Source organism: Chroicocephalus ridibundus, chromosome 6 (assembly GCF_963924245.1).
Source record: "Chroicocephalus ridibundus chromosome 6, bChrRid1.1, whole genome shotgun sequence".
NCBI classification, from domain to species: Eukaryota; Metazoa; Chordata; class Aves; order Charadriiformes; family Laridae; genus Chroicocephalus; species Chroicocephalus ridibundus.
In genome coordinates, this window is record NC_086289.1 from 51,313,752 (window position 1) to 51,327,154 (window position 13,403).

At 44.8% G+C, this 13,403-nt stretch overlaps 1 protein-coding gene across 2 annotated transcripts in view; it reads right to left on the minus strand.

Annotated features, from left to right (window-relative positions):
- NYAP2 (neuronal tyrosine-phosphorylated phosphoinositide-3-kinase adaptor 2) overlaps positions 1 to 13,403 on the minus strand; it is a 152,818-nt gene that overhangs the window by 73,084 nt on the left and 66,331 nt on the right. For both annotated transcript variants that reach the window (XM_063338539.1, XM_063338538.1), the window contains exon 3: positions 7,210 to 7,508. In XM_063338539.1, coding sequence (XP_063194609.1) covers positions 7,210 to 7,508 — 299 coding nt within the window. The remainder of the gene's footprint in view (positions 1 to 7,209; positions 7,509 to 13,403) is intronic.

Genomic DNA, 13,403 nt, shown 5'->3' on the forward strand with positions numbered 1-13,403 from the left:
CGAGAACAGAGAGATATCTGTACTGCAGAGGGGCTGCACATTTAATTTTGTGCTTTTTTTCCATAGGTGCAGTGTCTCTCAGAAAATAAGCAACATCCTAATGTGAAAAGAGAGATGAGGAATATATAAAGCAACTTTGTTAGATTAAAAAGGAAAAAAAAAAAGACACTAAGTACACAGGATAGACTAGCACAACACAGCTAAAGCACCAACTGCCAAGTCTTGGGCACAATGCAATTCCCAAGTGGGTAACTACATCTTCATGTCTTTTACCACTGCATGCTCTATTTTCTGTTCAATGTTTGCAACTTCCATTAACGTTAATGAGTATGCATATGTGCCTTGAGGGTAAGAACATACTCCCTCTGTGGCTTCAAAACTTGTTTATAAATCCCTCCAAAAATCACATTGTGTTCACTGTTCTGCACAGAAAGCTATTATAACAGCTATAAGAACTGCTGCTTTCATTCCTTCCTTCCCCCTTGCCCGCCCTTATCTGAGGGACCAGAAATCAGACCTGAAAAGATGAAGGGCTGGAGGAGGTGGCACGCATAGGGAAGTAACCCAGCTCTGGGAGCTGCAATCTGAAAACCAACTCGCTGCAGGGAGGGGCAAACTGAAATCTCAGCAAAAGCAAAGAAAACCAAACTCCAAAACACTGAAAAACTACCAGCACTACCACCCCCCCAACCCCCCCAAAGCAAAGCCTTTGAAAATCTCTAAGCTCTGAAGTGCTAGAGAATAGACTGAAATATTTGCCGTGTCCTTCCTGCTAGAGGACAGGTCAGTGGGGAGCAAGGTGCTTCAGCAACGGAAGGGACCAAACACAGAGCAGAGGCACTGCTGGGCAGCGTCCCACCGCAAAGTCAGGCCAGCGCTGCCCGCCGGCCTTTCAACCACTTTCAGCAGCAAGGAGGCTGCTGAGATGCAGGGCTGAACAAAGGGAAAGGAGTGCTGGGTTTCTAGTAGAGACTGCATTGCTATAGCAATGCTGAAGTCACCACATCCATCCCCGTGCCACGCAGACACACAGGGCAGTTCTCTGGAATCACATATGGTAGTTAAAAGCCAACTCCACCTCACTCTACTGACAACAGGACGTGTATCTTCTGATGCTGGCTTTGACTTTTCTCTCCATCGTTGTTTTCTCCCAATGTGTACAGTTTCAAGTTAAGCCCTCTCAAGCTTTGCAGTCTGCAAAAGATACATTACAGTGTACAAAAAATAACGGGTAATGCAGCACTGAGATAAGACTCAGATTAAGGTATGTGGAGGAAAACAGACACTGCTTTACACGTGGCTGAATACCAGCTTGCATTATCCCCATATAGCTAACATGAACACTAGCTTTTCATGGGTCTAAATGCTCTGCTTAAAATACAGAGCAGGCTGTAGGAAAGAGGAAAATGAGCTAAAAACCACACAGTGCACAACACGCAAGCACTCAGGCCTCTCGGGCACCATGACACACGTGGACTCCAGCTGAGCACCCAGCTGAGGAGCCAGTGCCCTGGGAGGACACCTCAGAGGCCGGACCTCAGGAGGCAGCACAACCTGTCCTCCACAGCCAACGCAGCCAGCTCATCCCCTTTTCTCAGACCCACAGCCCGCCATTGCAGGCCACAGTGACGCCTGGCCCTTGCTGGGAGGGAGCGCATTGACAGAGCCATCTGCACGAGACCGGTGCTCGCTGCGCAGGGCTCTGACAGACCTCCCTGCAGGATGCTTCTGCCCAGACCTGCCCACCCCACTCCCCTGCCACAGCTCCTGCCCAGCAGCAGGGTGGTGTAGCAGCACCCGTGTCTCAAAGATGAGTCCCTAAAATATTGCATGCTGCTACATCAGCACGGAGTTGTCACGTCTGGCAGGAGGCCAAGCAAACAGCCCAGAAGCAGTAGCATCTTAAACTGCCCATAGCTATACCCTCCAGAACTCATCTGTCAGTCCCTTTAGACTCGTTAGGTCAAACAGGTCTCATTAGTGATATTTCTTCCTTTAGTAGGCACAGATGAAAAGATGCAGGAATAAGATCTAGCTATAAGGAAGGACATGACATGGTTACTGCAGAGGACACTATTTCAAAGTTCAGGTTAAATCCATAATTAGCTAAGGTATGAAATTAAAGGAAACCAGCACCACGCAAAAACAGCAAAAGTACTAAATCCCTTTAATGCAAGTTCTGTTTAATGAGAGTAGCAAAAGTTCAAGTTTACAATGCAGAGTCACCAGTCTAGCTGACAGAAAACTAGATTTATGAGAGAGACCAGCTGGACTGCAACCCCAGTTACAGTTACTGTAATTGCTTTTCTCCAGAGGAAAATTTTCCGTACAAGTTGCCCACCTTTAGAGATTGCTGAGCAAGAGAGAGAGGCTTGCATGGGCTTAGAAAGCAGCAAGAAGGATATTTTCTTCCACACAGGACACTCAGAGGGAAAACAGTAAACAAATTGAGTGGGTTTGGGAGGTGGGGAACCCTGCAAGCATTTTCACATATCAGACCTAAATTTCCTGTGGACTCTGGCAGGAGCAGAATTATAACCATGAACAGCAGTTTGAAAATGTTACTCTGAGTTTTCATTTGCATTTGGGTGCTTATGTTTGTGTGTACATGCAAGCACACACAACTTGCATTTTCATTATACATATTACATTTTTTATATATATTATGTGCATATATTTATATAATATAGTCATCCTCCATCTTACTAAACAGAATTTTAACAAAAAGTTAACTTCCAGAATGCAATTCACTTATACCTCTTCATTTATATTTGCACTGCAGTAGGTCTGTAAACCTTTCTTGAGGACATGCAGTGACCACATCAAAAAACACTGCTTAAGGCTGGTTACATTCACCAGTTATACTGTTTTATTAATTCCCTTTTCTGTAAGATTGGGCACATCAATTAATTAAACTCCTGCATTTTCTCAATAAAGAGCCTCTCAGGATCAAGATTAGATACACCTTCCATGCTGAAATGTTATTTAAAATTACCCTTTTCAGTACACTTCTTACTCCCAATATGTGTTGTATGGGGAACAGCTACATTTGTTTGCTGTGCCTACCAGAGTTTGAAAACTCTGCAGAAAGACAGCCCACGTTTCTAAAAACAACTTTCTAGAAATCTGTCATGGAGGAGAAATGCATCGGGTGGAAGGCGTTCAGTGGGTGCATATGAGAGGTAGCCGGAAGAGTAAAAAAGGAATACTGAAATGTAAGAAGGGACACGAAAGTGTGGAAACGCAGCAACAAAATTAAAGTTAAGGAGAATGAAGCCTTCAACCTGGAGAGTGCTCTTTCAGGCAGAGCCAAGGCAGACAGGGATAAAACACACAAACAGGAGTGTTATCACACTGCTGCACAATGAGACAGGGTTAATATGTGTCATCGCAACTTAAAAGAAGATTCTCACACTCACACGAATTTAGAAGCAAGAGCACTTATAGGAAAAGTGTGCGGAGCCGGTATGGCTGTCAGTGATGCCATTTGTGCTTCAAGGAAGAAAAGATCTTTCAAGCTCACGACCAAATTTCTCCTGCTACTTACTCCTGCAGTAAAGTCAGACTCATATTCAAAACATAATCTAATGCTTTGGTAATTGTTATGATGGGATGGGTTCAATATTTTGACTTTACCATGATCAGAAGAAGAATAAAAGTTACCAGCAGTAACTGCTTTTGTTTGCATAAACTGGATTGTTAATAAAAAGCAAAAAGTAAACACACTTAATAAAAATGAGTGGTGAGGCTGTCCCTGGTTGCATAGGAAATGTACCAAATTCCTTCTCAAAGTAGCCACTGTCTCAGACAATAGACATTATAGTCTGAATTATTCTGCATTTCCATAAAAAAAATGATCTGGGAACAATTTTGTGACAACTCTTTGTAAAGATTCCACAATAGTTGATGGAGAAACAATAGGGGTTTTCATCTTTGTTTTTCATAGTTCCTGGAAAAAGCTGTAGCCATTCAGTCTGTGAGCACCACAAGTACAAACAAATGTGTGAGACACACGCATATACAGATATTTGGGTACAATATGGACAACTGAAAGTTAAACCTGCATGTTCTTGGACTTGAGGTCCCAAAGACCTCCCTAGGAGAACATGAATATTGTATCCTGTGGGCTATCTCACCTGAAATTGGAAAGATAGAGTTGTACAATTTCTTGAATTCAAAGACTGCTACTAGAATGAGAACTACTTAGATATGGAGAAACTTAATCACTTGCACATAAAAAACAGACTGGCAGAATCAGAGCTTCACAGGTTTCTTTGAGCTAGCACAATTCAAGATACTAAGTTTGCTGGGAATTAATTGTGGAGCAACAGTAATAATTTCATATTCTGGGACAAAGGTGGTTTAAGATTTGTATTAAATCAATACTGCAGATAATGAACTTTGACTTTCATCTGGTTCTGCTCATCTTTAAATGTCCGCGTCAACATATGACCACAGTTTTTACATAACATTCCCAGGCTAGAGAAATGACAACTGTGAAAATTCTTGCATCAAAACAAACATGTTACCTTGGAGTGCACAGGTGGTAACAAAGCCTCTCCTGGTGACAGCAAAGCATTTTAGAAATCCAGCCGGTTCATCCAAACACCATATTGTACCACCCTTGAGTATATATCAGACTTTAAATTTCACTGCTTACTTCAAAAAAAACCCCTACAATCTGATGTTACTTTCTATGTATCAAACTCTTTGGTGAAACACCTGTAAGTCTGGCACATATAAACTCAGACGCATGCAAACAGGGCAGATATTCTGAACACATGAAAACAACGGCATGGTTAAAGGGTTCTCCACGCACTTCTTCACGATAGTCTAAAAATGCCCATTGCTGCACTACATATAAAGCAGCAGAATTAATATAATACAGGTCATATATTAAGTATCATAGAGATTCTCAATATTCCATGAAGGCATTTAGTCACACTAAAAAGTAACATTTAGGTATTACCTTTTATGCTAGTGATGGAGTATTACTCATTCACCAGTTCTTTCCAGAGATCCTGCTATGAATATTCAGCTCTTGATTACAATAATGAATCCAAGGCACTCTGCAATACTTAGTGCTACGGTGCAGTAGTACCATTGTCATACGGATTGTCCAAAGTGAACACTGCTACAATACCACATGTACCACTCATAACCACCAGGTGATGGGATAGATTAAGCTCAACCTGCACAGCGTGGGAGGAGGCAAAGTGGTACTTTGCCTTGGAAACAGAAACGTCAATCAATTTCAAACTTTGAAATCTGTCAGAAGGGACATGACTACATATTACATCCTTGGTGTCAAATATCAGATGGCAGAAATGATGAGGGAACAGAAACAAAATTTTCAGGACCTTCCATAATAATAATGCTGAAGAAGATCTAGATTCATGAGGACACAGACTGCTTAAGGAGTCTGCCATAACTTCTGTGAGATTGATAAAACACTTGATTACTATCTTTACTATTATTGCTACTTTAAAGCTGTCAAAGTCTCTTGCTTCTTAGTAAATGAGGAAAAGGGCGGTGGGCAGGTATAAAACAGACCTCATTCCTAACCGTTTCAGAGATAATGCCAAGGTCAACTGTACCAACATACTGTGCACAGAGCACAATATACTGTGTGACTCAATGCACACTTGCAAGAACATTCACTAAACAAACTAGAAAATGTTAGAACCTATCCTACTGCCCTGTCTGCAAAACAAGTTTCCTTTAGCCTTGGTGATTCTGGTTGTGCAGACACAGGAAGAAAGAGTGTGAATGTATGTTAAAGAATTGCAAAAATATTTTAAAAGATAATATTTTTAAAAAGAAATTTTGAGGAACTTAAGAGCTCCTGCTTTTCACCTCAGAGCACATCAAACCAAGAAGTTTGTGCCATGCAGTCACTTTTTGAGTTAAATGAAAGACTTGAAAGACTTTCTGATATAAGATTTTAAATCTGTCTGTGGCACAAATCTGAATGGTTTCTATGTAGGCTTGGTCCAGTAAAATTGTGGTAAACTGCTTTTATTAAGGGCTGGTACTTAATGCTTGGATTTATCATGTTAGTCTATTTAGTGGAGTTGACGTAACGTTCACTGTAGAGAACAAGCTATGGAAGTAATGGTAAATATCATATGCAAAATAACTACCAACAGCAGCGTAAATAAGTCTACTTTTGTTCAGTGTTTCTGTCCAACCTCACAACTGTAGACATATGTACCACCAGTTGAATTATAGATTCCTTTGCACCTTTCTTATCAATGATGACCTTTTAAAATCAGATTTGCTTAAAAGGGGTTGTAGCATGAATACAATTAACAAGTGTTTCTGGCCACAACACCAATCAGAAGAGATACGCACTAAGAGCACAACATACTGCGTGGGCTGTCAAAACTGATATGTAACATAGCAGTGGGAAAGACCAGCACTGATCAAACCCATTTGTCCCTAAGGGTTCCTTCTCACGGTTCACACTGTGATGCAGAGTCATCCTGATCTCTCCTAGCAGGGAGTACAGCTGGTCCTACTGCTGCACAAAATGCATTTGCAGCATGGAAGAAAGGAAGGAGAAGATCCCTATAGGGTTAGCTCATCTTTAGTAATTCAAAGTAACGAAGTGATATCCTTATTCAACGCATTTGTTTATTTTCTTCTGAATGCTGCATTGGCTGAAACATAACTGGGAGGAATGGGAAGAGAAAATGTAGACTCATATGCAAACAGAAGCTTTGGGCAATACATTATACCATCTCGGGTACAATTTTTACCATTGGATGGTATTTCCTTGCTGTAGCGTTTCAATGCCAGGCAGTATTCTTTTTAATAATTTCTGTCCTTCACTTCTTTGTTGAGCAGGACACTCTCTAAAGCTGTGGTTTTCACAGTGCTAGTGATATGGCGAGTGGTCCTTGGCTGGCATGCAGATAACAGTGTCCTATATGCCATCTGATAGCAATCTCTTTTTCCTCCCATTTTGAATAAATTTGACACTTTCCCCAGTATATAAGCAGGCCATATAAGTGGTATGGTTCTGTGAGAAATATCAAAGGTTGACAATTACTGACTGGTCCAAAATTTGGAGAACATTGATCTAGGACACCTGTGCTGGCACAGATAGGGAAACATACAAGTAATTCTTAAATGCAAAATTACCAACTAGACAACCTTAACAGTGGGTCACCAAAAGCCTTTTTTCCAAAGAAATATAGTGTTTACCTTCAGTCCTGTCCGGTAGTTTCCCACTCTTACTTGTTGTTCCAGTGTTGACTGTTTCAGATGAGGTGCTCAATTTGGTGTTGGGGTCTCGCTTCGGTTTTGGAGGCGGCTGCTTACGAGAGCTGCTACTTTCATCATCGGTTCCTCCAACAGAATGAAGAGACTGGGATCTCACGGTAAAGCCACTGGAGCAAGGATGTGGCAGTCTGTCCTGAGGAGCAGGCATTGTCATAAATCCCATGCGGAAATGTTTCCCCACGTAGCTTCCTTCATTTCCTCTCACTACTTCTCCACCTATGCTGTAAGAGAAAATACACATATAAGTAAACAATCCACCTTTGCCTGAACTGTACCTGGAAGCAGGGTCTCAGTTCTGCCTGTGTTGAGCAGATTGTACTTTTAGCTTTGTAAACAAGCAATCCTCTTTTCTTAAAACAAGACAGTTACTAGAACAGAAGTGAACGTAAGTTTCCATCGACTGCGATGTAGATATACCACTATGCACTCACTCAAAATTTTACAAGAAGAAATCGAGAAGCTTTGTTCAGGTTTCACAGCATTGTGGCTAGAAATTGTCTATAGAACAAATTTCAAACATTGGAAGTCAGAACTGAGTTTTCAGGAAGACAAAAGACTGCCAGTAGGGCAAAGAATACTGCTTTAGAAATGCAACATCGTGTATTGATCTGCACTCGCCTGCACTCATCTTTGACTACAGATCCTCATGTACCTTGGGAAACAAGGCTCCAATCAATCATTTCCCTTCAGACTAAAGAATGGTAAGAGAAAGCAATGTTCTAAAAAATTACTTGGATATAGGAAACTGAACATTAACATCTCATTAAATCCACATGAAGCTGCAACACAAGCAGCATCAGACTAGTAAGGTACAAGTGCAGGAGATGAACAGGCAGTGGACTATGGGACACCAAGAAGAAAATAACCTCCAACCACTCAGAAACACAGGTATAGAAGAAGGAAAGCACAGCTGAAACAAGTGCTGTCATATCAAGTACTACATTGTAGTGCAGATGGCAGGACTGAGAAGCTGGTATTATTTCTGCTATACTCATCCATGCTTAGCAGCTCTGAAAAGCAGCTCTTACCGATGCTTATACTGTAAAACCTACAGCACATTTCAATTAAGGCAATTCAGTGACTATGCAGAGAAACTCAGCAACACACGCAGGTCAACATGGGCCTGTTTGCAACGAGGTTTGAAATGGTACCACTGTGGGCATGTAGAAATGTCAGTATGAGAACAGTGAAGTTCTGGAAAGCCCTAATTGCCTCCTGTTTCCCCTTCACACAGACTGAAGCTCTAAGCAGGGTCAGTCTGCTCTTCTGCAAGTTTCCTATTCGATGTTGCCTTGGGCTGGTGCGACTTATTTGGTGCTGAACACATTTTCCTCTTTAAAAGCCAAGAACATTTCTCAAAGGTTCATATGAAGAATGAGTGAGGTCACTTCATTCTCCGATACTGTCCCCATCTTCACTGTAGGTAATACACAAGCTGTATCTAATTGTCCTAAAAGCATCTGATTGGCATGGTGCAACACACAACTTTGTGCATGATAAAGCAGAACCTTCGTTCACTTATGTCGTGGTTTAGCCTCAGATGGCAACAAAAAACCACGTGCCGCTCGCACGTGCCTTCCTAATAGAGGAAGGATCGTAAGAAAAGGCAAGACTCTTGGTTTGGGACAAAGGCAGTTTAACAGAACAGCAGAGGGAACAGGCAAACAACAACAACAACACGGGTAGGGGAACATACAAACGCGATTACGGAACCGCCGCTCCCCGCCGCTCCCGACCGGCCGGCCCCGGGACGCCCCAGCCCGCTTTTAAGCAGCAACTTCCTGTCCCCTCCCCCGGCAGCTCAGGGTGGGCGTGGCTCACATGGCATGGAATGCCAGGGAAAATTAACCCTATCCCCACCGGAACCAGGACATTATCCACCCCTTATTCCATACCATCTATGCCACGCCCAGCAGGTTCCAATGAATTGCCACCACTTTCCCCTGTTATATATATATATATATATATATACACACATATAATGCCCTTAGTTTATGGGTCATCCCTCCAAAGTGTCCGTTGAGTTCTTTTAATCCACGGCTTTGGGCTCCATCTGTTAGAACAGTCTCTCAGGGCAGGTGAGATGCTGGGTGGTGCTGGTCTGTTGCATGCTGTATTTTTCGGAGCTTGTGACTGATGCACCTGGTGTGGCTCATGCACGCGGTCCGTGGGCTGAAGATGTAGATCTTGAGGAAACTGCTGGGCGCCAGCTGTTGAGATCAGTTCTTATCCCATCATCCCTGTGCCTTACTTGTAGTACAACTGATAGTAATTATAGCAATGAGGACATACAATGACAGTGTTACTTAGCAATTAACAGCACACAATCTGATTCATTGGCTATTCTCGCCCAAAATCAGATCCCCATAAGGTACACATCGGACTTCCCCATCCTGCCGCATCACCCACCAAGTGCACCCAGGTCCTTGGGCAAAAGCAATCCCACGGATGGGTTTGCCTTTGCCTGAGGCAGGAGTAACCCAGACTGTCTTCCCTAGCATATTCTTCATGTGCACTACGGGGACTTTATCCCCTTCTACAGTACGTGGAAGTTTTGATTGGGCAGGGCCAGCCCGATTGTTAGATCCCCTGGTGTTAACTAGCCAGGTAGCTTTTGCTAAATGTGTATCCCAGTGTTTGAAAGTCCCACCACCCATTGCTCTCAGTGTAGTTTTTAACAGTCCATTGTATCGTTCTATCTTCCCAGAGGCTGGTGCGTGATAGGGGATGTGATACACCCACTCGATACCATGCTCTTTGGCCCAGGTGTCTATGAGGCTGTTTCGGAAATGAGTCCCGTTGTCCGACTCAATTCTCTCTGGGGTACCATGTCGCCACAGGACTTGCTTTTCAAGGCCCAGGATAGTGTTCCGGGCAGTGGCATGGGGCACAGGGTATGTTTCCAGCCATCCAGTGGTTGCTTCCACCATTGTGAGCACGTAGCGCTTGCCTTGACGGGTTTGTGGCAGTGTGATATAATCAATCTGCCAGGCCTCCCCATATTTGTATTTCAGCCATCGCCCTCCATACCAAAGAGGCTTCAAACGCTTGGCTTGTTTGATCGCAGCGCATGTCTCACATTCATGGATGACTTGTGCAATAGCGTCCATGGTCAAGTCCACCCCTCGGTCACGAGCCCATCTATATGTTGCATCTCTCCCTTGATGGCCTGAGGAGTCATGGGCCCACCGAGCTATGAATAGTTCACCCTTACGTTGCCAGTCCAGATCCACCTGAGCCACTTCAATCCTGGCGGCCCGATCCACCTGTTGGTTGTTCTGATGTTCCTCCGTGGCCCGATTCTTCGGTACGTGGGCGTCTACATGGCGTACTTTCACAACCAGATTCTCTATCCGGGCAGCAATATCTTGCCATAGGTCAGCAGCCCAGATGGGTTTGCCTCTGCGCTGCCAATTGCCCTGCTTCCACTGCTGTAACCACCCCCACAGAGCATTTGCCACCATCCATGAGTCAGTGTAGAGATAAAGTACTGGCCATTTTTCTCGCTCAGCAATGTCCAAAGCCAGCTGAATAGCCTTCACCTCTGCAAACTGGCTCGATTCACCCTGTCCCTCACTGGCTTCTGCAACCCGTCGTGTAGGACTCCACACAGCAGCCTTCCACTTTCGATGCTTTCCCACAATACGGCAGGACCCATCAGTGAACAGGGCATATTTCTTCTCATTTTCTGGCAGTTTATTATATGGTGGGGCCTCTTCTGCACGCGTCACCTCCTCCTCTGGTGACATTCCGAAATCCTTGCCTTCTGGCCAGTCCATGATCACTTCCAGAATTCCTGGGCGACTGGGGTTTCCCATTCGAGTTCGCTGCGTGATCAGTGCAATCCACTTACTCCATGTAGCATCGGTTGCATGATGTGTGGTGGGGACCCTTTCTTTGAACATCCAACCCAGCACCGGCAGTCGAGGTGCTAAGAGGAGCTGTGCTTCTGTACCAACTACTTCCGAAGCAGCTCGAACCCCTTCATATGCTGCCAATATCTCTTTTTCTGTTGGAGTGTAGCGGGCTTCGGATCCTCTATATCCACGACTCCAAAACCCTAGGGGTCGACCTCGAGTCTCCCCTGGTGCTTTCTGCCAGAGGCTCCAGGTAGGGCCGTTCTCCCCGGCTGCGGTATAGAGCACATTTTTAACATCTTGTCCTGCCCGGACTGGCCCCAGGGCCACTGCATGGACTATTTCCTGTTTGATTTGTTCAAAAGCTTGTCGTTGCTCAGGACCCCATTTAAAATCATTCTTCTTCCGGGTTACTTGATACAGAGGGCTTACAATTTGACTGTAATCTGGGATATGCATTCTCCAAAAACCCACAATACCTAAGAAAGCCTGTGTTTCCTTTTTACTAGTTGGTGGAGACATAGCTGCTATTTTGTTGATCACATCCATTGGAATCTGACGGCGTCCATCTTGCCATTTTATTCCTAAAAACTGGATCTCCTGCGCAGGTCCCTTGACCTTACTTCGCTTTATAGCAAAACCAGCGTTCAGAAGGATTTGGACTATTTTACTCCCTTTCTCAAAAACTTCTTCTGCTGTGTTTCCCCATACAATGATGTCATCAATGTACTGCAGATGTTCTGGAGCTTCACCCTGTTCCAGTGCAGTCTGGATCAGTCCATGGCAAATGGTGGGACTGTGTTTCCACCCCTGGGGCAGTCGATTCCAGGTGTATTGGACGCCCCTCCAAGTGAAAGCAAACTGTGGCCTGCACTCTGCTGCCAAAGGGATTGAGAAGAATGCATTCGCTATATCAATCGTGGCATACCATTTGGCTGCCTTGGACTCCAGTTCATACTGCAGTTCTAGCATGTCCGGCACGGCAGCACTCAGCGGTGGCGTGACTTCATTCAGACCACGATAGTCTACAGTTAGCCTCCACTCTCCATTAGATTTTCGCACCGGCCATATGGGACTGTTAAAGGGTGAGCGAGTCTTGCTGATCACTCCTTGAACCTCTAGTTGACGAATCAGCTCATGGATGGGAATCAGAGAGTCTCGGTTAGTGCGATACTGTCGCCGATGCACCGTTGTGGTAGCAATCGGCACCTGTTGTTCTTTGACCCTCAATAACCCCACAACAGAAGAATCCTCCGAGAGACCAGGCAAGGCAGACAACTGTTTAACTTCCTCTGTCTCCAAAGCAGCTATGCCAAAGGCCCAGCGGTACCCTTTTGGGTCCTTAAAATACCCTCTCCTGAGGTAATCTATACCAAGGATGCATGGAGCCTCTGGGCCAGTCACAATGGGATGCTTTTGCCACTCATTCCCAGTTAGGCTCACTTCTGCCTCCAGTACAGTCAACTCTTGGGATCCCCCTGTCACCCCAGAAATACAAATGGGTTCTGCCCCTCTATAGCTTGATGGTATTAAAGTACACTGCGCACCCGTGTCCACTAGAGCCTTATACTCCTGTGGGTCTGATGTGCCAGGCCATCGAATCCACACCGTCCAATAAACCCGGTTGTCCCTTTCCTCCACCTGGCCGGAGGCAGGGCCCCCCTAATACTCGTCATAGTATCCATTACTCACTTCTTGCAGAAATGACTTGGAAGTTCCTTCAAGAGGATCAGAAGCAAGATCAGGCCTTCTGCTTTGTCTGGGGAACGGCCCACTGGAAACTGGGGCGGCACTTTTCCTGGAGGGATCCCCTTTTGTGGTTGTCCTTCCTTGCAACTCCTGTACCCGTGTCCGCAGGATCGAAGTAGGTCGTCCATCCCACTTCCTCATGTCCTCTCCGTGGTCCTGCAGGTAGAACCACAGGGTGCCTCGTGGTGTGTACCCTCTGTACTCTCTCTCTTGAGTGGGGAAATGCCTGCTTCTAATAGCTGAGATGCTGGCCCGTGCAGGTGGGGAATAGAACATATTCTCTTCAAGTTGCTGGACCTTCCGCGACAATTTCTCCACAGCTGAGACAAGGGGGGAAGAGAGACTTTCTTCATATCGCCGGAGCCGGCCAGCTACCTCATCCACTGTTGGTCCCTCTTCACCTTTCCATTCCATTACTGCCAGGGAGTTGGCATATGACGATGGTGCGCTCCGTACAAACTTCCGCCACATGGGCCTTGTGCATCGCACCTCATCAGGGTCTGTGGGTAA